The sequence below is a fragment of the Rhinolophus sinicus genome, chromosome 12 (genome assembly GCF_057876585.1).
Source record: "Rhinolophus sinicus isolate RSI-liver-muscle chromosome 12, RSI-T2T, whole genome shotgun sequence".
Classification (NCBI taxonomy): Eukaryota; Metazoa; Chordata; class Mammalia; order Chiroptera; family Rhinolophidae; genus Rhinolophus; species Rhinolophus sinicus.
This window is the reverse complement of record NC_142512.1, coordinates 43,104,810-43,129,602: the sequence shown is the minus strand read 5'-3', so window position 1 is coordinate 43,129,602 and position 24,793 is coordinate 43,104,810. Positions and strand designations below refer to the sequence as shown.

Below are 24,793 nucleotides of genomic sequence, written 5' to 3'. Positions count from 1 at the left end.
GAATGTGAATCGTGCGTGTTTAATTCATTCCCCTATTTCCCCAATTCCCAGCAGACTTCTGGGTGGAGTTACCATTTAGCTATTTAATATGACAAACAAATGAACATTCAACCTGTTTCTGGAAAATCCTCTCACCAGAGCTCAGGGAAAATGGGAGGGAGTTGCCATTCATTGACTTAAGAAATGCATCTGATAAGTATAAGAATTCTTTCAAATAGTGAGATTAGAAATGTGTAAATGAACAGTTATTAATATTAATAGTTATTTGATAGACTGCTCACGTCATCAGTATATAATGTGTATTTTTGTTTTATGGCTATTCAATATGAGGGTCTGGAATGCCTTTGCAGTTTGCAGTATTCTGACAATGTGGTTTTATCACCTTTGAGAGGGCAGCAACCAGGATTATACTTGCTACATTTATTTATCAAAACGGAGCCAAGTTAATCTACGGAAAGCATCGTTTCACTTTTATGATTAATAATATATTCAAATAATGACCTGCAGTCTAATTTCTTCCTTACTAGCTTGGTGCTAACAGTGGTTTGCACATCATCATCTTTGATGAAATCGACGCCATCTGCAAGCAGAGAGGAAGCATGGCCGGCAGCACAGGAGTTCATGACACTGTTGTCAACCAGTTGCTGTCCAAAATCGACGGGGTAGAGCAGCTCAACAACATCTTAGTCATTGGTATGTTTGCTTTAAAAAAAAATACTGTGATTTCAAAACCATTAGACACTCAGGTTCTGAATTAAGATTGGTGTAGGTTGTAATTATATTATTTTGCCAACGTTTCCAAATTAGAATCAAGTGATACTGAAGAGTCTAACTATTTGAGTGTCTAGCCTGAATAGGACAAATAAAAGATGGGTTTTGGTGCTAATGGGCTTAAGCATATACTATAGTTCAACCACAAATTAAAAAGGCAGCACCAGGGGACCTCAGAGGTGCTGCAGGGTCTGTGACGGGCGGGGAGTGAGCCTCAGATCCTGCATCCCTGTTACCACTGTTTTTTTTTAACTGTTTTATGTGCTGAGGTTCTTCTTAAAATAACTTTTGGGGGGAAAACAGTCTGCTGTTTATGAAGGTTGAAAACCACTGGCCTACAGAAAAGGGAAGACTTTGGGGGCGACAGCTTGTGTTCACGTCGCCTCTCCCTCACTTTGACAAGTCACTTCCGTCTCTGCCCCTGAAGTCTTCTTTTTAGATATTGGAAGTTTTCATTGCATTTACTGGCTTGTACAGTAGTGAAATCTTAAAGCCAAGTCTTGGTATTTTCACTACAGTAGATCAGGAACAAATGATTGATTTAAACAATTTTTTTTATTGTTCAATTACAGTTGTCTTTCAATATTATATTAGTTTCAGGTGTATACCATAGTGGTTAGACATTTATCTAACTTATGAAGTGATCCCTGTGATAAGTCTAATACCCCCTGACACCATGCTTGGTTTTGACAACGTCCTTGACTATATTCCCTACACTGTACTTAACATCCCTGTGACTATTTTGTAACTACCAATAGGAACAAATGGTATTGTTATTTGAGAGTAATCTGGTTTTCTATTTGACTTTTATGAAATGTCCTTTTAGCTTGTAAGTAAATCACTGTTTTTACATATACTGGAGGAACATTTACCTTATTTTTGAACTCCAATCATTTGTATGTTGTTTTAACATCTGTGCTTAGGAATGACCAACAGACCAGATCTGATAGATGAGGCTCTCCTGCGACCTGGAAGACTGGAAGTTAAAATGGAAATAGGTAAGCAGACCCGTCACTGATCAGGGCTCAGCGGGAGCAAAGTCATCTAACTTCATGCTTTAATATTCGTTAGAAAACTTGTGTATTGTGAGAAGCAGATGTTTACTTGCTTGAGTACTATAAGAAAAGCATTCGGTTATAGTAACCTCTACTTTATTTTCGCTTTTATCAGGCTTACCAGATGAGAAAGGTCGACTACAGATCCTTCACATCCACACAGCAAGGATGAGAGGGCATCAGTTACTCTCTGCTGACGTTGACATTAAAGAACTGGCCATGGAGACCAAGAATTTCAGCGGTGCTGAATTGGAGGGTCTGGTGCGAGCAGCACAGTCCACTGCTATGAACAGACACATCAAGGTCAGTAGGTCGGCTAACAGATGAGGAGTCTGCAGCCCTACAAGGACTGTGCCAGTGTTCTCTTTCAGGGTAACGCTGCCTTTTCATAGAGAAGAGACATGGTAAAAGGAGTAGGAATTAACTGTCAACTGCTAAATCTTGAGAGTAGCAGGACAAAAGGTAATGGTGGCATCAGCCCTCTGGTAACCACTGACCCAGCTACCTTAGGTTGCCACCATCTGATACATATAGATAGACGTGTAAAGATGGAGATTTTGAAGAATTTTGTTGTAATCTTCATTCTGTGTTGAGTTGTAACAACCATGTCATAGGAAGTTGGATTTTCTACATGCTAGAATATATATGGGGGCTGCTTCATTCGGCAAATACACTGAACACCTGCTGTTTTGGAGGTATTAAATCAGAGACACAAAGGTAATAAAGCATAACCTCTTCCCTCGGGGAATTCAGAGTCAGGGAAATGGACATGTTTGCAAATTAGTACAATCATGCTATTGATACCATGGTAGAAATATACACCAGGATACTTTTATTTTGGTAAATAAAGTTTGATCAAGTACATTTGATCCTGTACCATCCCTTCTCCTCTTGAGGTTTTAGTTACCACCTGTAGATGGATGACTCCCAGAATTATATCTTGTCTCTTGAAAGTATGTCTCCCACTTTCAGCTTATACTGAATACCTCTATCTGGATGTCTTATCAGGTCTCATTTAATATTTCAAAACCAAATTTGTTATCTTTTGTTTATGACCTTCCTTCTTGCTTCTATTTTGCTGTTATCCCTGTTTCCCAGCCTTAAAACTTCAGGATTATCTTTGATTGCAGCCACTCTGCCGTGTTCTACATTGAGTCATTTGCCGGATTTTGTCAGTCCTGTCTTGGTGCAGTATCTTTCAGTTCTCATTGGCCACCACCCACCTTTTGTTTGATTAATCTTCCTGTTTCATATTATTCTACCCTTCAGAAACTTTCAGTGACTCACCATTGTCTACAGAGCAAAGTACAGGCTTCTTAGCCTTGTCTTTAAGGTCCTCTAGTCCTGACCCTAAACTAGCCTTTCCCGATGTGTTCCCAATTATTCTCCTTATGCGGTAGTCAAACTGAAGTACTCACTGGTCAGCAGACATTAATTTATTTTTCTACTTCGCAGCTTTTGTTCTTTTCTTCATTGAGAATCTTTCTCTGTTTACTTATCTTTTCAATTCCTAATTCATGTGTCACCACTTTCTTCAAACCTGTTCTGATTTTCTCTTTCAAGAATGATGGATGTATTATTTTCCTTCTTGAAACAGTGACGTATCATTTATGGTGCCTTTGGTTGACTTTGGTGCAACATAGATTTATTCAGCACCTACTATATGCCAGACACTGTGCTGGGGGTTAATACTACAACTGCAAAAAAGTAAATCACCCAGCCTTGGGTAGCTCACAGTCTAATGCTCACATGCAGTAATAGAAAGTACGTGGTTGGTAAGGAAGTGAAAGGTGTCAGATGTGGTCAGCGTGTGGGCTGAGAGGAGCCTTCACAGAGAAATTTCTGGGTAGATGTGTCTCTTGGTGGGGAGAGCATTGTAGGTAGAAGGAACACATATGCAAAGGAACAGAGACACAAAGTAGCGTGGTGTGTTAGGCTAATTCAGTATTGCTTCCGCATAAAAGGGAGGGGAGGGGAGGTAGAGAGAGATTGTGAGGGATAAGTCAGGAGACTGAAGCAGGGCTTGGAGCACAAAGAGCCTTTCATACTGTGCTAAGAAGTACGGACTTTTTTCTGTGAGTAGTGCTAAGCCATTGAAGAGTTTTAAGAATAGCGGTGGCATAGTGTTAAAACATAAGATCACTCTGGCAGCTGTGTCGAGTGGAATATTTAGGGGAGTGGAGTTGTCGAAATGGACAAGAGAGGGGAACATTTATAACTGGTCTTGCAGGAAATTTAAAAGCCTGAACAGTTAGGTTGAATATGTTCTAGTTATTTGGGTACATTCTATCAATGGTTCTAAACAGGAGTCAGCAAACTATGGCCAATGGGCAATATCTGGCCAACCACCAGTTTTTATAAATAAAGTTTTTTGGAACACAACCACACCCATACATTTATGTATTGTCTATGGCTGCTTCCATGCCACAGTGGCAGAGCTGAAGATTTGCAACAGAGACTGCATGGCCTACAAAGCCTAAAGTATTTACTATCTGAGTCTTTACAGAAAAGTTTGTCAACCCCTGTTCTAGATTTTAAGTTCATATCTTACCCATCTCTGAATTTCCCACAGTCAAATAGGTCTACCTACTGAAAACATTGTAGGTGTTTAGTAAGTATTTTTTTAATTAGTAAACTTATATACTATGTATTCTGAATCAAAGTGCATCCATAAGTCTTAATTTCCCTGCATACTAAAAGTGACTTTGTTCTAGCTCAGTGCCATACTGGAGGAAGCCCTTTAGACAGGTAAGAAAAATCTCTTTAAAATACTGGAGACCCAGTAGGAGGAGGATACCAGTACTACTGCATTAAAAAAGAAATGCCAACGGTCTAGCTAGTGTGGGAATATAATATTGGGTCCTTTACAAGATGGGTCCTTTCTTGTCTCTTCCTTCCTTCTTTCCTTCCTCCATCCCTCCCTCCCTTTATTTTCCTTTTTTCTACTTACCATAAGAAATATCTTAGCAAGAAGTGATAGTGACTTCAAGAAAAACTGTGTAAATGATGTGAAAATTGCCCCCCCACCTCAGACCGCGTCCGTGCTTCCTAATATAATCCACAATAATTACTAGATTTTTCATCGGCGTTAGCCACTGGATTTTTCTCTTATTTTAGTTATTTGCCATTTTTACCACAATAATCTTATCCCAACATATGTCTAAGCCATCGTCTCACTAAGGCACATGCTTTCTTTAAGCACTGAGGTGTGGTGGAAAGATCACATGTCATAGTCATAAAGTGTGGCTATGCTTTACACTTCTTTCACTTTTTTGTTTCTGATTTGTCAAGGGGTAACAACTACCTATTTCATTGGCATTTTGTGAAAATGAAATCAAATACTGTTTATGGAAGTGCCTTACAAACTATATGTAAATGTTACCTGTTATTTCCATTTTTGTTATTATTGGCTGATTTGAGAGGATGCCATGTATATATATTCTTTTCAATATCTTCAGTTTCTGATTTTTGTTGACTGTTTGCGGTTATCATTTTTCTAATTGTAAAACTAATATGTTAGTTACCTGTGTACAGAATATATTATCCCTCAAATTTTCCACTAAGAAGTAGGGCAAATAGTGGACATTATTTCCTCACTTTTTCCATGTGGCTGAATTATGTTCAATTTTAACTTCAGGTGATGCATGTTAACTTGTGATCAACACCTTTTGTACCAAAGAGCTTTTAATTTTTTTACAATATCTATGGAATATCTAATGCAAGGGACTTGTAGGCACTTCACGGAAGGGAAAGATACGTAAGACCCTAACCTTACCCCCCAAAAAAGAAATAGTACTAACATTTACTTCCTCTTCTGCATTTTTAAAAATCTCTGTTGTCAAAAAGTCTTTAAGCACTGTTTTCCCGACAAGACTCCTCAGCTGAACAAAAGGCACACAGTCTTAGTATTGCCGTTGCTGTGGATGTTCAGATCGCTTCTCTAGTAGTGATTGATGAACATGTAATTTGAAACTTGTGATTTAAAGTCAGTATAGAACTTATACACAACATCCAACTGTTTGTTATGATGTTCTTTCTTTGTATAACGAAAAGCCATCAGTAGTGTTATTTTGCTCCCTTTTCAAAAGATTTAGACTTAAAATCAAGTGGACCAAACTAAACAACAAGTCTTCCCTGTTAAACTTCTTTCAGGCTTTCTGAAACAAGTGGAAAATCCAATCATGAACAGCTGATGTTTGTGTCACTTGTACTTGAACCCATGTTTGTGGTCAACTAAAATTCATGTGACATTTGGTTGTTTTTATCTTGAAAAGAATTTATGCTTCAGGTAGAGAAGATTCATAACCCAAATTTCTTCTGTTCTAATCTGTTGTAAGGAAATAAATTGAGGACACACACACATGTACTTTACAACTGAATCAAAGCTCTGGTTTATGTTTGCAGAATTTCAATAAAATTATTTCTTATTTTCTGTAGAATTTTGATTGATTAAGGTCATTCTACCCTTAATTTAAGAGGAATGATAAGAACTCTGAAAGGTCAGATTTAAAAGGTTATGAAATTTAAGGGTGACCACTTGATATTTGCTAGTGTTGAAATACAAGTTTATTAGTTCCTGCAGGTATAAGCTGAAAGATGTTGCCTCTTCAATATTGATTAGCTGTTATAAATAAAATGCAGGGAAAAATCATTCTAATTCAGACAAATGAGAAAAGGTTTTCTGAATGAGTAAAAATTTAGAACTGTAGAATTTTTAAAAATAAGAGTTCACTGATTTTGATAAAATAGTGAAAGTTAGCTAAGAGAAATCCTTAGAAAATGTATTTTAATGAATAAGCAGGAGTCATTTATAATTGTAATATTGATTGTTTACAATTAGGTAACTTCTAAACTTCTTGGAGTGCCTAAAAACAACTTGTTCTAAAATTACCCAATTCATCTTAATTTACTTTTAATTCATTAGATGAGTCCTTTCTTGATAGTGAAAAGGTAAGTTTCACACCAGGTTCAGTCCTGAAATCTATCACATTTTTTGGCAAACGTTGAAAGACAAGATTTTCCCTTCATATTGTTATATGTTTCTTTTCATTTATCCTGAATATCATTTGAATTCAGTTTCAAATGACTATAAGAGGAACTCAAAATTCAAACCATCGTGGTAAAAACTTAGTATATAGAGAGAGTATAAAGTGAGTCTGGTAGCTTCATTGGGATTTTAATACGATTCTGTCGGAACTCGCTTTTCACTTTCACCTGAGAGTTTACACGTTGTAGAATCCTTTTAGATTTGTCAGAAAATCTTAATCAGAGATTAAAACCTTTAAGTAAGACTACCTAGGAAGGAGGGCTTATAGCTACCCTTAATTAATTTTCCCTTACCCCTAATTTAAGAAAACTTCCAGGCTTGTATAAGGATAAAGTGAAATAATGGATATGATGAAATGAGATAATGGATATGAACGTACTTTAGAAACTATAAAGCTAACAGAGATTTCTAAATTATGAACTGAACATCATAATTCTTTCATGGAGATGCTTGTTTCCTGTAACACCATTTCCCCCCCCTTTTTTTTTTTAGCTTAGAGATGTCAAATAAATGTGATTAATATTTATTGAATGCCTAATATATGCCAATGAAAACAATTAACAATTGTGCCAATTAACAATTTAAATGCTAATTGTTCTCTTTATTTAAGTAGAATATTGGTCTATCTATTTAAATATTAGTTGTTACTTAATCTCTTTTTAAAAATGTAGAAGTCCTACATGAATACATTCTCTTGTAGAAGACTCCAGAATGCCAAAGTATGTAAAGAAAAGTGAGAACGGCCATCTCTGACACCCCTTCTCTTTCCTTCTCCAGGGGAAGCCAACATTTGGGATACAACTTTATAGTCTATTTTCTTTACATTTATATTCATAAACATATATGCTTAAAAAAATTAATGGAATTGTACTGCAGCTTATACTTTTCACTTGACAATATGTCTTGGATAGCTTTCCAAGTCTTGATTGTTTTGGACAAATGCATAATATTCTAGACTATTATGACACAATTTAAAATGTAAGATCCACGGGGCAGGAAGTTTGTCTCCTACTGCTGTCTCTAGTGCCTAGAACAGTGCATAATGCTGTCATGGAAATGCTTGCCTGTGTCTCCCAGTGTACACATGGAAATCATTTTTTAGAATAGATAGCCAGATGTAGTTTGAAAAACAATGTGGTTAGATTGTCTTCTGGTTTCTAGTGTTGCCAGTGAAAGTGATCAGGCCAGTTTTATCCTGGTTCCTTTGCAGGGAACCTGTTTTTGGTTTCTAAAAGATTCTAGGACTTTCTCTTCACCTTTGGTGCTCTGATATTTAGCAGCAGTGTGTCTAGGGAGATGTGACCATCTTTTCATTTATCCTGATCAGTACTCATTGAACCCTTTAAAATGCAAACACACCTTCCTTCAGCTGTGGAAAAATTGTTTTTCTTCTGTCTTTTATTGTTTTTTTTCTCTCTATCATTCTCTTCTCTCCTTCTCAGACTCCTCTTAGATCAGTGTGAAAACGTCTTGCTGTATCTTCCATATTTTTTAATCTTTCTCACTCTCTGTTATTTCATGGGATTTGGGGCAGGAAGGGAGATAAATAAATGTGTTCTGTTTGTCATTTTGGTCCCGTTTCCTGACATAGCTCTTTTTAACCCATAAAGCTAACTTGAAAAAAGATGTCTGTCATTTTATGTGTCTCAGCAGTCTGTTTCTAAAGGAACATGACTCATATTTCATAGTAATCGATAGGAGGTTGATATTGCTTAACATACTTTTGTTTTATAATCAGATTTTTTTTCAGATAACTTTTTAAAAAAACCATAGTCCCATTTTAAGAATTAGACTCATTTGCTTTGTGCTATTGGGAGTGAGCTCAGTCACATTAAAAAGTGTATTGGTATCTCAATCACTCATCAGGTCCAGGCAGCTCCAAGGCTGACAAAGGCCTTGACGCTTCTCCAGATGTCTGTTCTGTGTCAGCTCCAGGTGCAGTCAGCAGAATATTGGAGCTGGCACATAGGTTCTTCAAGCACAAAGTATGAGTACAAAGCAAAGTTTTAGGTCCTTGGTCTCCGACATTAATGGTTTGCAAACCTGGTTGAGCATCAGAATTACCTGTGGCACTTCATAAAAATATTGATGCCTGGACCCTCTGCTGGACCTGTTAAGTCAAAATCCTGAAACGGGTAGGGCTGGGCATCTATAGCTTTAAACGCTCTAGAGGTTATTCTGACATACAGCCAAGGCTGAGAGCCACTGTTCTTAGAGACCCTCTATGTGTTTTCTCTGCCTCGTGCCTCATTTAGAAAGAAATGGCTGTCAGTGTTCTTTGGTGCAGACATGTCGTAATTTACTTAACTGGTACCCATGTGGTGGACATTTAATTTGCTTCTAGTCTTCTCCTATTACAGATTATTGTAGTAGATGTCCTGGTAATATAACTTTGCACACATTTGTGAATATATTTCTGGGATAAATTCCTAGAAGTAGAATTGTTCAAGCAAAGGTATACATGTTTGTGAATTTGACAGAGAGGTTTCTTTTTTTGTCTGTGAAAATAATGCTTTTTAAAATCTTTAGGTGTTACATTCTTAGGCTGAAAATATTCTTAAATCTTGGTCCTTACATTTTGTTTTCATTTCTAACTAGGCCAGTACTAAAGTCGAAGTGGACATGGAGAAAGCAGAGAGCCTGCAGGTGACAAGAGGGGACTTCCTTGCTTCTTTGGAAAATGATATCAAACCAGTGAGTATGAATATCGAGTGATGTATAAGCCAAAAAAATAATAATAATTCAGGAGAAAAATAAGTACCATTTTACCCAGTGTTATGGGATGTTATATCATATGTAGTTTTGAAAAATCAGAAAATATCAGTATTGGAAGTGTCCAATATAAGAAACATCTGTACAATAACCGATGGCTGGGTAAGTAACCGTAACTACTGAAATACTTCTCGTGATAGGGAGCTCACCATCTTATGAAGCAGATCATGCCATTTTGAGACTGATTATTAGTTCTTTATATTGAACTAGAATTCGTTTTCTCATTGGTTCTTATATAATCTGAAGTTACCGAAAACAAAATTCATCCTAATTCATCCATCCTCCATATGTTAGTTATTTATGATATTTAAAATGAACTCTCATGTCCTCCTCTCTCTCTGCCTTTCCCCAACCTCCTCCAAGGCATGCCTTTTTCTTGGAACTAGAGGAACCTCTAGTTCCTCTAACTGCTATGGTTTCGAAGAACTCTTAATCATCCTAAGGGCCCTTTTAAGAAAAGGTGTCAGTTATCTTAAAATGCACTCAAAGCTCAATAGTCATAGTTGGAGCTTTAAAATACTGTATAAGGTCATTAACCCATTTTCCTGTAAAATAACCACTAATATTTGAGTAACCATTGTTTGGAGTCCTATATCAGTACAAAAACATAGTGTAGAAAGGCCTTTTAAAGAGGTATGTATATGTTTGTTTTTATCTTTCAAATGGACCTCAGGTGCACAGAATTGGATTAATCTTAATTTTCAATTCATGGCACACTGTTGTCATTAGTCTTCAAGGTCTGTAAAATAAAATACGGGACATGTAATGTTCCGGGACTTGCTATTTTATTGCATATTTTATTAGCAAGAATTATCCATATGATTTACTGTAGCGATATATCATGCATTTTCATTGCTGAATAACATTCCATTTTGTGTGCCTACCACAATTTATCTATTTTCCAGTCTATGGGCATTTGGAACGTTACCAGTTTTTTATATTACAAACAAGGCTGCTATGAGCATTCTTGAACTAGTTTCTCTTAGATATATATTTAGAAATAAAATGGCTGGTTTGTTGTGTATATGAAGGTCCAACTCAAACTGAATCATTTCAAACTTTGCCTAATGGTGGAACCAATAAGCACTGCGCCCAGTCAGGTAAAAGGGATCCTGTTAACCTCCATTCTCGACAACACATGGTATAGTCAGACTTAATTTTTGCCATTCATTTGGATGTAAAATGGGATCTCATTTTGGTCTGATTTGCAATTCACTGATTACTTACAAAGTTAAGCATTTCTCCATATGTTTATTGGCCATATGAGTGCCTTTTGTGAAATGTGGTTCACGTCTTTGCCTATTTTTCTGTTGTATTATTTATTCTTTATTTGAGCTGTAGAAGTTCCTTTATATATTCTTGACAATAATTATTTATTGCAAGTATTTTTTCAAGACAAAAATCAATTAATTTTAGCCCTGTCTACTTTTTTATGACTATTGTGACTTTTAAATATAAAATAAGTACTTTTAAAAGATACTGAGCAATGGAAATGGTTTGTCTTTTGCTGTTGTCATTTGTAATAGTTACCAAAAATATTAGAGCCCAGCCTAACTGATCTACTCCAAGATTTCTTTAATGACAAATAATTTGGCTACGAGAAAGGGGGAACCAAGATAATTAAATAAAGTAATAACTTACTTTTATTTATTCCAAGGTTCTGGCAGATAAAACAAAAAATTAATGATGGGATAAGTAAGGAAGACTCGTACATACACGTACTGTGTAGCCTGGGAGGGTCACTGTTTCCTGGTTCAGGTATCTTAAAGCTGCTGCTGCGAGGCTTGGAGTGTATACATGGAATTATTTAAGATAAAAGCCAGCCAATCTACATATTTCCTACATTCAACCAATATTTATTATGGTCTTCCTTTATAACTTTTTACTGGACTACTGCATTCACCATATCCAGACCAGGGAATGAGGACTTCCCTCTATACTCAGGAATCAAAGGACTGGTGTATGCAGGGAGCAAAGAGAGGTCTGAGAAATGATTTGGTGGCAAAGTAATAGAGTCATGAGACCACTATATACTGTTTTACAGTATGACAGACAGCATTACAAAGGATGACTTTCTATGTGGTGCAATTCTAAAGAAGCGTTAAAATTATTCCATACTTCGGGTAATGAAAAATTTACTTTTTGAAGGATGTGATAATTTTTAAAAATTTGAAATTCTCGAGACATAGGACCTTTACATTACATTGGATTGTTTTCCTACTCATTTTTTTTGTTGTTAACCTTATGAAAATACAATTCAATTATTACATATAATAATTGCTTTTATTTTCTTTTCCTAACCCTTCGATCTTTCATTATGGCTGCTCATTTCTACCTCATTTTAACTCTTGTATTTACACGCATTTACTTACCTTGGTGCCATTCAACTATGTGCTCTACCACCAAGCTGATGTGAACGGGATCTCCTCATCACTGTTTTATACTCCCATTGTCATTCACGACACCTGCAGTCATCCTTAGGGTACTAGCTGTCTGCTGAACCAGTGGTTGCTAATTTCTAAGTCTATAATCGCATTTTGTTCTTAGCAGAGACCCTAACCTGTATACTCCTTACAGAAACAAGCATGTTGGAACGTACCCTTTCTCAGGGATTACGAGGGCTTGGGCTCTGGTAGAATCTGAGCCTAGAATCTATTGTTTTATTTCATTAAATCACCCAATGCAGGTTCCCCACCCCCACCCCCAATTGGGTGAAAAGTTAAATGGTTAAATGAGAAATTATTAACAGTGTTTTAGGGCTTTTTGCTTTTCAGGTTTTTTTACATAAATATTTTAAGTCTTAATACCAATGCTCAAAAGGCTTTAAATTGTCCTTTTCCTTCACAGGCATTTGGCACAAACCAAGAGGACTATGCAAGTTACATTATGAATGGTATCATCAAATGGGGTGATCCAGTTACACGAGTTCTAGAAGACGGGGAGCTGCTGGTTCAGCAGACTAAAAACAGTGACCGCACACCATTGGTTAGCGTCCTTTTGGAAGGTGAGAAAAAATGATGAGATGACATTAAAAAATTTAAAAAAAAACACCAAAAACAGCACTTTTACAAAGCCATTTAGCACATTCCAGGAAAATGAGTTATTTTCATTTCTAAACCTGTTCATCATCTGCAAATAGTAACCCAGCCTATGTACCGATACAAGTTAAAGTTCTCCTGGGGATAGAATGTTACTGATGCATGATAGCAACTAGTTTTGTATCTAAATTTCTGTGTTACTTAATAGACTGTGTAATACCACATAGTACTCTATTCAGTTAAATAAATATTCACTGAGTACTTACTATGATTTAGGCCTTGAACTAGTTCCTGGGGATGCAAAGACATTCACAGAGTTCAGTTTGGTCATGAATAAAGACATGTAGACAAATTCCTAACTACAGTGTATACGTGTCAAGGTGTGTGTGAATGCAAGTCATTTCGCCCAGCGGTGATGGAGAAAATTTAATTTAGTGTTTAATTTAGAGTGGTGTTTAGTGGTATTTAATTTAGACTTTGAAGAATCAGTTAGGATTTTACCAAGTAGACAAAAAGGGAAGGACATTCTATTCACCAATTGTTTGTTTATAGTTATGATTAGTTCAAGAGAAACATTCAGCGAGTCCACATGACAGAGGAATCTAACCCTTCCAAAGTTCTGGGGGTACAGGTTCACTGAGAGACACACATGAAGCCAAGACCTGAAGGATGAGGAGAAGCTGGCCAGATAGCCTAATCCGGGAAGATGTTCTAGGAAGAGGGAGCAGCATGTGGAAAAGCCCTGGGCAGGAAGGAGACTGAAATAGAAAGGGACATTGGCTAGACATGAGACTGAAGAAGTAGACAGGAGCCAGTTCGTGCAAAGATGTGTAGACCATGTTAAAGGTTTAGACTCCATCTGAGGGGCAAGGAAAGCCACTGTAGGGTTTTAAGCAGTGAAGGCAGCCAGCATAGATAATCACATAGGGTAGTTCCATTTTGAGAGGAGAAGAAAGAGTCGCGTTGAGGGCTGTGAAGTCCAGAAAGAGTTTTTTGGTTTATTAAATTGTTAGGTAGGTGAGAGCATGTTTAAATGCTATTGAAAAGGCTTCAGGGAGGAGGAAGAGATGGAACATACAGGGTACTATCAATAATGTCAGGTTTCTGAGAAGATGAGAAGGAAGAATTGGTTGGTTTATGGGTGGAAGAGGGATACATTTTCCATTACACAGAAGGGAAGAGGAAGAGCTGTCTGAATACAGGTAAGTTTGTAGATATGGGTTGCCTTTATGAGGAAGCCTGCGTCTTTAGAATTCTAGCTTTTTAAGTCACATTTGCTTCTAATAAGGCAGTTTTTCCCTGTCTCCAACATCATTTCCTAAGATTGTATTTTTTTGTTAGACAAATGACTTGATAGAGCTACTGTGTTTCCCCGAAAATAAGACCTAGCCGGACAATTGGCTCTAATGCATCTTTTGGAGCAAAAATTAATATAAGACCTGGTCTTATTTTACTATAATATAAGACCGGGTCTTAATAATATAATTATAATATGGTATAATATAATATAATAAATATAATACCAGGTATAATATAATATAATACCAGGTCTTATATTAATTTTTCCTCCAAAAGACGCATTAGAGCTGATTGTCTAGCTAAGTCTTATTTTCGGGGAAACATGGTCATAACATAAATACTGATATGTGTTTGAATGCACTTTTTTTAAAGAAGCCAAACCCTTGCATTTTATATATTTATCCAGAAGTTTGAAAGATTAAGGCTATGTGAGAAAGAAAGAAAGAATGTATTTCATCATACTTTTGAGAAATGCTAATCAGTTCATTAAGTTTCGTTGCTAATAAATAAAAGAAAACATGTCTGCCATGAAATTGTGTCAGGAAATGTTAATGAGCAACTAACTAGTTGAGACCTCAGTACATTGTGGATAAAAGTTTCAACTTGTTTGCTTCCCCTTTGCTTAGGTTGGCTTTTTTCCCCTGACGTGCTCATGTCTTTATGCAGGCCCTCCTCACAGTGGGAAGACTGCTTTAGCTGCAAAGATTTCAGAGGAATCCAACTTCCCCTTCATCAAGATCTGTTCTCCTGATAAGATGATTGGCTTTTCTGAAACAGCCAAGTGTCAGGCCATGAAGAAGGTATCAAAATTTTTACTTTCATTTTAATTTCCTATCTCTTTGGTGTGTATGTGCATACACACGTGCATATATATATCTATCTTTGTGTTTATGTGTGTGTATACATATATACACACATACATACATATATGTACACACACACACACACACACACACACAGAAAAACCATAGCAACTAATGTTCTTCTCAAGTGGAACTAAATTATCAGCAGAATTTTGGGGGAGAACAGCAACTATTTTAGATATGTTTAACTTTACAACGCATTTTTATTAGAGTACTTTTATCTGCCAAATTATGTTTTGTTTAGTACATAGTATGATTAATTTTCATTTTTTAAATCTGTACTGACTTGATTGAAAGAAATATCATAGTTAAGAGTGAAACAAATACATTTAAGATTTTTTTCAAGTTCTTCTCTCAGTGTACAAAGTCATACTGTTAGGAGTCAGTTAAGTTGACCGTATACAGAGGTATATCATTGGAAAGATATTTTCAAACCTCCCTACAAAAGGATGGTGCTATATTAGATAATAATCAGAGTCTGCTTGACAGCTTAATGTCGTCTTCCTCCTGCTTCCTTTATCCAGGTGCCATTTGTCATCTTCTCAATATGGCCGCTTTGAACTATCAGTGAAAGTTAGAACAGCATAGAAAAGAATCCCAGAGCTGAAAGGACTCTTAAGATCATCTGGTGCATCTCTCATACATTCAAGCAAGTGCTGTATAAGTCCTCTGAGATAGTAGGTGGCTACTCCTTAAAAAAAAAAAAAATAATAATAATCAATGATGAAGACTCTTAATGGCTGTTTCAGCTCACTTGGTAGCCAGTGTTTCCATTGGTATTCTGATCCTGTATACTCCCAGACAGTGAAGAAACATTATTTTGTATCTAGTCTGAGTATTTCTTTACTTAAAATCCTTTTCTTCCATGCTCGATCTTTTATAGGTAAGAACTGACAAAAAGTTAAAGAGATGTTGAAAAATCAGAATCAGGGAAAAGAATCTTGAGAATCGGAGTGCTACCTCATGAAGACAGCTCAGGTGTTCTTTTACCGTCCTCAGAGGCCCTTTCTTTATAAAGATGTAGGATAGAATTACTTCCGTTTTTCTTCAGAGAAGAGACTGAAGAGGAAAGTAATATTTAAAAAGAAGCAGGCTTCAAAAAGATATGTTTGAAAAGTTAGTCTCTTGTTTGTGCAGGTGGCAGGAAATTATTTGTGTAGGACGCTTGAAATGAACGGAGGAGGCAGAGCTTGGAGCAGGATTCCAGCCCTACACACTGAAATGTCAAGATAAATACTCCATATAAGGCTCTTTGAAATTGAGTATGAAAGAGAGGGAAATGTTGCCAGACACAAAAAGAACTTAAATATCATAATCAGTTTATTCTGTGTCTAAGGTGAAACCCGTGGTATCTCTCCTTGAGAAACTCTGGACAGAATCACCAGGGCTGATAACTTCCCTAATGTAGATAGGGGTTAGTTTTCTTTGTTTTTTCCCTTCTAAAGGGAACCCCTAAGCCACTTCCTCTGGTGAAAATTTAAATACCGTAATAGGCCTTGGAATCTGTGGCCATTGAACTTACCATTTAATTGAACAGCTAATTCTGTTGGCATTTTTCTAACTCAGTCTATTCCTCATACTTGTTCAAAAGTAGTCATCTTCTGTGCAGATGGTAAATTACTCCATTACTTTTCACCAGCTGCCAACGTCTGCCTTAGATGTACTTTGAGATGTGGGTGGATGGTCCGAGCTTTTCTATAAAGTTTTTAAAAAGTACTTTAGGCTCCTGCAGATCAAAGCTGCTTTGTAAGTGTGAGATATTATCATTTTTATTATTTTAATCTCTTGCAAATTGACTTGAGGGGGGAAGGTAATATGTGCTGATTTTAGAGGCTTAAATGGTTAAATTAATGGCTTAATAACTTATGATTTAATCTTTAAATTGTTGAAGCCTTTCAAGGCAGAGTTTTAAATGAGTGGAAGGCTAAGGAATATGAAAATAAGTGTCTATACAAGCTTATTCAAAATTGTTTCGATTCGTGATTCACTGTCTGGATCATCCATGCATCCTTAAATTTACAAAAGTTATTTCTGTTTCAGCAGTATAATAAATACATATATACACATATATAATAAATTAATTAAATACTTTTTGGGTTTCCTTGGGGAAATAATATTATTCCTTGTAACTAAAGTACAGAACAGAACAGAATGAAGCATAGGTGTCTTAGAACTACATTAGAAATGTTGCAAAATCTTTCCCTGCGGAGAATTTTCACATTGTTGCCTAATGATGGGTTGACAAAAGCCTTAGGGCTCAAACCAGTCTAAAGGTGCTAAGTCCTCCAGGTTGCTTTTGAAAATGAAATATAAATGCCATTCTGTAGTAGTTTTAGTCTACCTCCCCACACTGTTCTCTTCCCTTCTTTTTCAGTGTGAGGATGGAAAAAAGATGCTTTAATTATTTTTTCAGAGAACAAATAATTTATAATTTTTTTATAATTCTGGAGAGGATAGTTCTTTCCTTATAAGTGCTTTTCTCCACCCCACCCCCAAATATAGCTTTCCCTAATTACAAAAATGATTTAGAAAATGTAGAAAAGAACATAGGAGAAAATAAAAATGAGTGCATATTTGTCCTTCAGTTTTCTTCTACACACATACTGGGGATCACATTGGACATACTGTTTTAATCCTTTTTAATCCTTTTTCCACTTAATATATTATGAACTTTTTTCAATGTCATTAAAATTTATCTGAATATTATATTAAATTAATAGCTACATAATATCCATTTAAACATTCCCTTTTTGTTGAACATTTAGGTTGTTTCCAGATTTTTTTCACAATTATAAATAATAATCTGTAGAACTACCAAACCAGGGAAATTACTGCCCCCATTTTCTTAATAGATTTTTCTTAGAGTAGCATTATATTTTACTGGCTGATAACTTGAACTTAGGTTTCAAATAGAATTTGAATCCCAGCTCCACCATATTTACCAGCTGCTATAGTCACTTAACCTATAAACCTCTGTTTCCTCATTTATAAAATTAAGATAATATTGATAGCTACCTCATAGGGTTATTACAAGAATTAAATTAAATGGTAATTTATGTAAAGTATCGTACAGTGCCTTGGGATATACTATATGCTTAGTAAAGTGTTTATTTTTACTTAACGTTGTACACACGTTTGGTTATTTCCTTAAGATAAATTCTCAGAATCAGTATTGCTAAGGTAAAAATATGAATATTTTAAAGATTTTTGACAGTATTGCTGTCAAAACTTTTATGTCAGAATGCTAATGATGTATAGGAGCCCACCTCGTCGGAAAGTTGTGCCAATTTACACTAGCAGCCCCATCATATGAGAACATCAGTTTCTTTGAATCTCACCCCCACTTGATGTTATTAAAATATGTGTTTGCCAATTTCATAGGTAAAAGATTGGCATTTAATTATTTTTTCAGCTACATTTTAACGACTAAATGCTCAATTTTAATGATTTTTAAAAGTGTTTTGCAATGGCAATAGTTTGTGAAACTCAGAAATATATTAATAATAAAACATTAATATTTGTTAAAGCGGGGTGGTCTGGATAGTTAATTCATAGGATATATTTGTATACAATTTTATTACTTAAACCCAGAGGTAAGAGTTTTTGTCAGTAGAGAGGGTCATTAGGTTTGCTTGAAATACTATCTAAGATTTCATTGTAATTAAGTTACTGCTTTTTGTTCGCCTGTGGACAGTGTTAAAAAAATAAGACTAGTTTATTCTCAATTGATTTAAAATTCACCTTGTGCTTCTCTTAATTTGCTTAATAAGTCCTTTCTCCATACATAAACTCCTCAATACTGCCAAAGTCTGTATGAGGTATTATCCTCACATTCTGGGGGGCAGTACTGTATGTTCCATGAGATATTTGAAGTATTCGCAGATCTAACTTTTTTCCCCCATTTATGTTTATTTCCCCAATTTCATTCTATTTTAAAATTTTAATTTCATTATCCGTTTTTGCATCTATACCTTTTTAGAAATCTGTTTTACTAGTTCTATTAGTGGCATTAAATAAACAAAAGAAAGCAGTAGAATTTGATGTTAACTAATTATTTAATCTTGATGCTTTCTGAGTGCACAGTCAGTACTGAGATGAACAATCTGATGTGACTAAATTGTTTGAATAAAATTAAGTAAAAATATCAGTGATTTATAAAACTATACCCATTGATAACATAATATAGTCTTGTTTTTAAAGGACTGAAAATTAGTGGAAGAAATTTTCCTTTCCACTAGCTTTGCAAGAAAGAAATAATCTTCTTTGAATATCCTCCTGTAAATCCCACTGCAAATTGTAGTGTGCACAGAACAGAATCATGGTGCCTAATCCTCCTCTTTTCATGGTTTAGTCCATACAAAGAGCAGAGCTGGAAATTGGATCTTTTGACAGCAGTTACTAAGCAACAGAATTTGGATGTTTTGGGTTAACATCCTAATATATCATGTAGCTGATTTGTTGAAGTTTGTGCATGTATTAACTGAGAGAAGTGGACACTCCGGAAGTGACTACGGGTCCCTGGATGGCTGGGGGGGCGGGCGCTTGTTGTTGTTTTGTTTCACGCACTTTGTCTTTTGGCGGTTGCATCTGTTTGGCACACAAAGGAGGATGCTGCAGATCTTTAGTAGAACTTTCAGACCTTGTGACTTTTCATACCATTAAGAATACCTCATTCTGTGTGGCTCGTGTTATGTGAAAATGTTAGAATTTTTCCTGAAAAGCAGGGAGAACAAATAAGGTCATTCCAGGAAGCTTTAGTGCTTTGCCAGAAGTTTAGGTCCACTTCCTGAGGCAGTTTCATTAGAAGACAGCTAATGTTTGCTTGGTGTACTCCCAAGTTATTTTTAGAAACTGGAGATTATTACTGATAGCACCGATTTGAATTTGCTCATTTACGTTTTTATATGCTACCAAATACGATTAGAGTATACTTTCAACTAATTGTTGACAGACTTACTACACTGGGGATTTTTAAGTCATCGGATTCCGACTGTCATCAGATTCCTACTAATTAGGTAGTTCACGCCAACCACCTCAGAACTGAGATGAACTCTTTCAGCCTCAAAAGAAGCAGAGAATTTGGCTTCACTTACCTCAGAGAACTGAAGAGTTTATATAAAATGGAGGACAGAATCTGCTTAGAACACACTTTGCTGTGGTTTGTGATTCTGAACGGCTGGGATTAACATGGGGCTGCTGCTGGCATGTTCCATTTGTATTCATACAGACTCCAGCGTCTGCAGCTGCTGCCCCTCCCCTGCACACAGGTGTCTCCCAGTTTGTCTGCAGATTCCAGCAGTGGGCTGTGTGCCTAGGGAGTTTGCAGTGTCCCCGAGGACCACATTCAGACTGCCCTTCACCCCTGTGTGTGAGGAAGCCCAGACCTCCTTTTCCTGCAGCCAGGCTGCTCCTGCCGCAAGCCCAGGCTCCTCACATTCTAAGTCACCTTGTATGACCCACCACCCACCTTTGCACATAAGAGAGAATTTGAGGATGGCAGTCTCCTTATGTTCACAGCTAGAAATAGACTATGGCATTCTGTGTTTTCTAGAGATGCTCTTCATCTTACAGAACAGTCTTCAGTAGTTCCATGGTGGCTGATGCCACTCGTTTTCACACTTTTTCTTTCTTCAGCTCTTCCCATTCTTTTCCTTTAGCCTTCTCTTTCAGACTTCTCACCCGACATTAAGGCTAGGTATATATACATACATACACACACACGTACGTATGTGTACGTGTGTGTGTGCGTGTGTGTGTGTGTGCTGACAATTTTACCTGCTCTACAGGAAACTCCCTGATAAAACTAGGATGATCATACACTCCAATTTGCTTTGAGCAATCCTGGTTTTTACCTGTTGTTCCAGCAAGTTTATTAACAGTTCCCCCCTTTCAAGTGTCCTGGTTTGCATGATAACTTACATGATCCCCTACTGATAACCTCTCCAGCAAGAAAAGGCTTGAGCATCATACTTTCATCTTACTAAATGAGAGGATCAGAACTTAAATTAATTTTTTAAAGAGCCTGTAAGATTTAGCCGCGTTAGCCACAGCGTCAGCCCACCCGGCTAACTGTTGCACTGGCGTCATTTGATCTAGAGCAGGCACGGCATGTGTGCTGTGACTGATGGGAAGTTTGCACTTCACTTGCAGTTTTCTAATAGGGGTAGTTTGAACAATTGTACGGTTTTTTTTGTTTGTTTGTTTTTTTCATCCTTCCTTCTAGTACTTACCCTTTTCAGGTTCATCTACCTAAGTTGTGGTAGAATGTCCCGGCTTAGTCTGTAAATACCTCACTTAGATTTTAGTCTGGCACCTACTCCTATGTATTTGCCTGTCGAATCTGAGTATCTTCTTAGTAAACAGTTCCCTGGGCCTAGGCCAGGATGCCAAGAATGGAAGGGGCTGAGGAGATGAGGCAGAAAACATGAATCCAGCAGGAGAGTGATGACCTTGTATTGCACTTGTGACAGGATAAGGCAAAGAATGTGTAAGAGGTAAAAGGGGTGTGTATATTTAAATTAGAGCAGAGTTGCTCCCCAAAGAAGTTTCAGTTGACTGGTCCACTGAAACTGGTCAAGTTACAACTGGAATTGCATTGCCTTGGTCATGGTTAGTATGTTGTTAAGAGTTACCTGTGATTACTCCTCTCCCAGTGATAGTAATTAGTACATTAAGAGCAGTCTGTAAAAAAACATTAAATGACTGCTGTAGGTATTTTTTTTCTGAGATGTCATAGGTAGCCCATGCAGTCAACTGTCCAGTGATTTGTAATGCTTCATGAATCACAATATCTGAGATAAGTTGATGAGACTACATAGCAATTTATCATCAGTTTAGACCCAAGCAGTGTCCTTAGTAAGGTCCCTGTAGCTGTGTAAACTCTATACTGTTTTTAAGAAGGGAGAAGTGCTGATTCAGGAAAAGTGTAGAAAGTAGGGTCCCGGGTCCCTGTGGCTCTGATCCATATTACAGCTCAACAGACAGAATTATGTACTGCATCAGAGCCTTTAATAGAATTCTGAAAAATATTTTGAAGAACAAAGCATTATTTTCAGTGACTCTTTAACTCACCTGAGTTTATAAGATTACTTTGACTGTTGTATCGGTCCAGTCTTCAAAAAATAGCAAAGAACCACAGTGGAACAGCTTCCAGTCTTTTCCATTGTCTCTTTCACTTCTCTTCTGCTTCATCTCTCACCCACCATTCCCCACACACACCACACCAACACTGCCACCTCTTCATTTTCATTCTTGTTGACTACATGTCAGTTTCTGCAGTGCTCTTGAATTTTCTCACCTCTGTGCCTCCTAATATTCAGTATGCTCTGCTTAGACCACTTTCTTTGCTGTCTTCTACTGGTTGTTTGTCCTCAGGTCTCAACTTAAATGTCACTTCCTAAATTTAGGAGTGTAGCGTTGACTCCATCAGCCTCTGTCAGTCAGGATAGGCTAAGTTACGCTGCAATAACGAGCAACCCCCAAATCTCAGTGGCTTAACACAACAGTTTGTTTCTTGCTCCCAGTACCTGTCCCTCATGGCTCAGAGAGACAACTCTGCTCCTTGTAGTTTCTCAGAGACTCAGGGTAATAGATAGTGGAGGCTCCATCCCACATGTGATTCCATAATAGCCAAGGCAGGATAAAGGGAATATGGCGAAACATAAGTGGCTTTAGTGGCTCTTAAAGCTTCTTTCTGAAAGTGATACATTTTCCTCACATGTCAGTAACCAAAGTAAGCCCCATAATCATACTTAGGAGAGAGTAAAGAAGTACAGTCCTCTAACATGCCAGAAAGAGAACCAGGATGTTTATGGGGACCCCCCCATGACCACCACAGCTCCCTTGCTCAATACCACCAATCATTATGTATTTCCTCTAGCTTTATGTCACGCTCATTGTAGTTACATGTCACCTGCTTCCACCACTCTAAGTTTTGTGAAGGTAGGGTCATATTTGTCTTATTTATTACTCTCTACTGCCTTCATTAATGTTTGACACACAGTAGGAATTTAAAACACATTTGTTGAATGACTGAATAGAGCAACACTCCAAGATTCAGCCCTTAGCCTTGTATTCTTCTGCCTCTACCATTTCTTCTTGGAGATCTCATTCCCTCTCGTGGTTTCAGCAGTCATGCCCCTGAGGGTGCTTTCATCCTCATCATCCTCAGGGCCATCTCCAACTACTTCCTCGATGTTTCTACTTGAATATACATGCTTAAATTTATTCTTGCAGTAAACATTTATTGATTATTTTCTGGAAAGGCATTATACTAAGTGAAGAGGATACAGAGATCGTTAAGAGCACTTGCCTCCAGAGGCTTACAGTTCTAGTATAATACCCAGAAAAATACCATGCATCCATAGCACATACACAAAATACAAAATGCTGTGCCAAAGGAGAAGAGAGACAAGTGACCCATGGCAAGGTGGAGTTAGAACTTGTATGGTTTCAACCACTGACTCCATTGAGCAAGTATCATTACTAACTATTGTGCTGTGCTGGGGACTGGAGCTGACAGGGACCTCACAATCCATTGGGAAGACAGACAGCTAAGGATGGAAGGGTAAATGGGATGGTGACACAGTGTGGGAGGGTGACTCCGAGGTAAAGGGAGTGGTGCAGAGGGAAGCAGCAGAGCCATTCTTGAAGCATGCTTTCCCTTATGCATGTGTGCAGCAGACATGGATTAAGCAGCAGTGAGGTATCAGACCCTGAAAACAGTAGTGAGGAGACAGTGCCTCCCTTACAGAACATAGTTAGCTGGGGAGGAACGTACCATCTAGATTGTCAGTGTGAGTTGTTTTGTGTTGCTGTTGTTTTTGTGGGGTTTGGGGGTTTTTTTTGCACCTTTGAAGGTGACTTTTGAGAAAGGCCAAAAAAGTAAGTCCATGTGCAGCTAATTTGAAGTCTAAAAAATTAAAAGTCAATATATCAAAATTATATCATTTAAGACCTAGTTTTTCAACACAAAAAGAAAACTTAAACTTTAAAAAAGTCCACTTACATTGCTTATTCTATTTGTAAGTCTAGTAAAATTTGTTGTCCGTTTTACAATTTAATTAAATTTCTTTAACTATCTTAAACTGTATTTACACATACAAAATATTTTATTTTCTCTTTGCAGCACTTCAGTTGTTTAACAAACAAAACATTCCAAGTTTCAAAGTAAATACATAAGTATATTTATTTAGTAATAAATTAAAACATAATATGAAATATGGTTAATCTTAGATTATCCTTACCATTTTCAAGGCTATTGACATTATCTTTTACCTTCCAACATAAAATTAATTATTCAATTGAGTATTTTAAATTGAACGAGCAAGGCTAATCTATTACTCTAATATGGTAAAATTTTTGAATTGTTACAAATACTTTAAAGACCAAGCATACACAGGTTGTCTTTAAACTTTGTATGAAAATACTGATATTGTAGGTTTGATTTACTTTATTTCTCTACCTAAGTTTTAATCTTCTGTAGTTAAAAGATGCCTACTAAGGAACCTTATGCCCCACAAGCGAGATGGGGGAGGGGTGGTTACCATCTTGGTTGATGTTACATATCAACCAGAGATTGGACTGGGATGCAGGAAATTCTTACTGATGACACCAATGGGATGCACTGAGCCCCAATTATAGTCACTGGAAAAGGAACCCTCAACATTTACAAAAAGGCTGGTCTCAAGGCCTTGAGCACGTATAGTCAACTTATACATACATTGATTCTTCTGTCTGGCTTGAAACTGCTACCTCCTTATCAGGACATAAGAACTTCCTTCACTGCTAGGTTTAATTTCCATGTCTTTGGCTGTCATAAGACAATGTACTGTTATCTTTTGTCTGATTCTAAAGATAGAACCAGATCTGTCTGATCCTTTATGCCCAACTTTAATGCTTTTGCAAACACTTTGACCATTATGGTCTGATTTGAGTTGACAGCTTCTG

General features: G+C 36.9%; 1 protein-coding gene across 2 annotated transcripts in view; it reads left to right on the top strand.

Moving 5' to 3' along the window:
• The window catches only part of NSF (N-ethylmaleimide sensitive factor, vesicle fusing ATPase), a 126,797-nt gene that overhangs the window by 71,684 nt on the left and 30,320 nt on the right, over positions 1-24,793 (top strand). For both annotated transcript variants that reach the window (XM_019732985.3, XM_074320757.2), the window contains exons 10-15: positions 528-693; positions 1,695-1,769; positions 1,942-2,129; positions 9,472-9,567; positions 12,493-12,649; positions 14,649-14,782. In XM_019732985.3, coding sequence (XP_019588544.1) covers positions 528-693; positions 1,695-1,769; positions 1,942-2,129; positions 9,472-9,567; positions 12,493-12,649; positions 14,649-14,782 — 816 coding nt within the window. The remainder of the gene's footprint in view (positions 1-527; positions 694-1,694; positions 1,770-1,941; positions 2,130-9,471; positions 9,568-12,492; positions 12,650-14,648; positions 14,783-24,793) is intronic.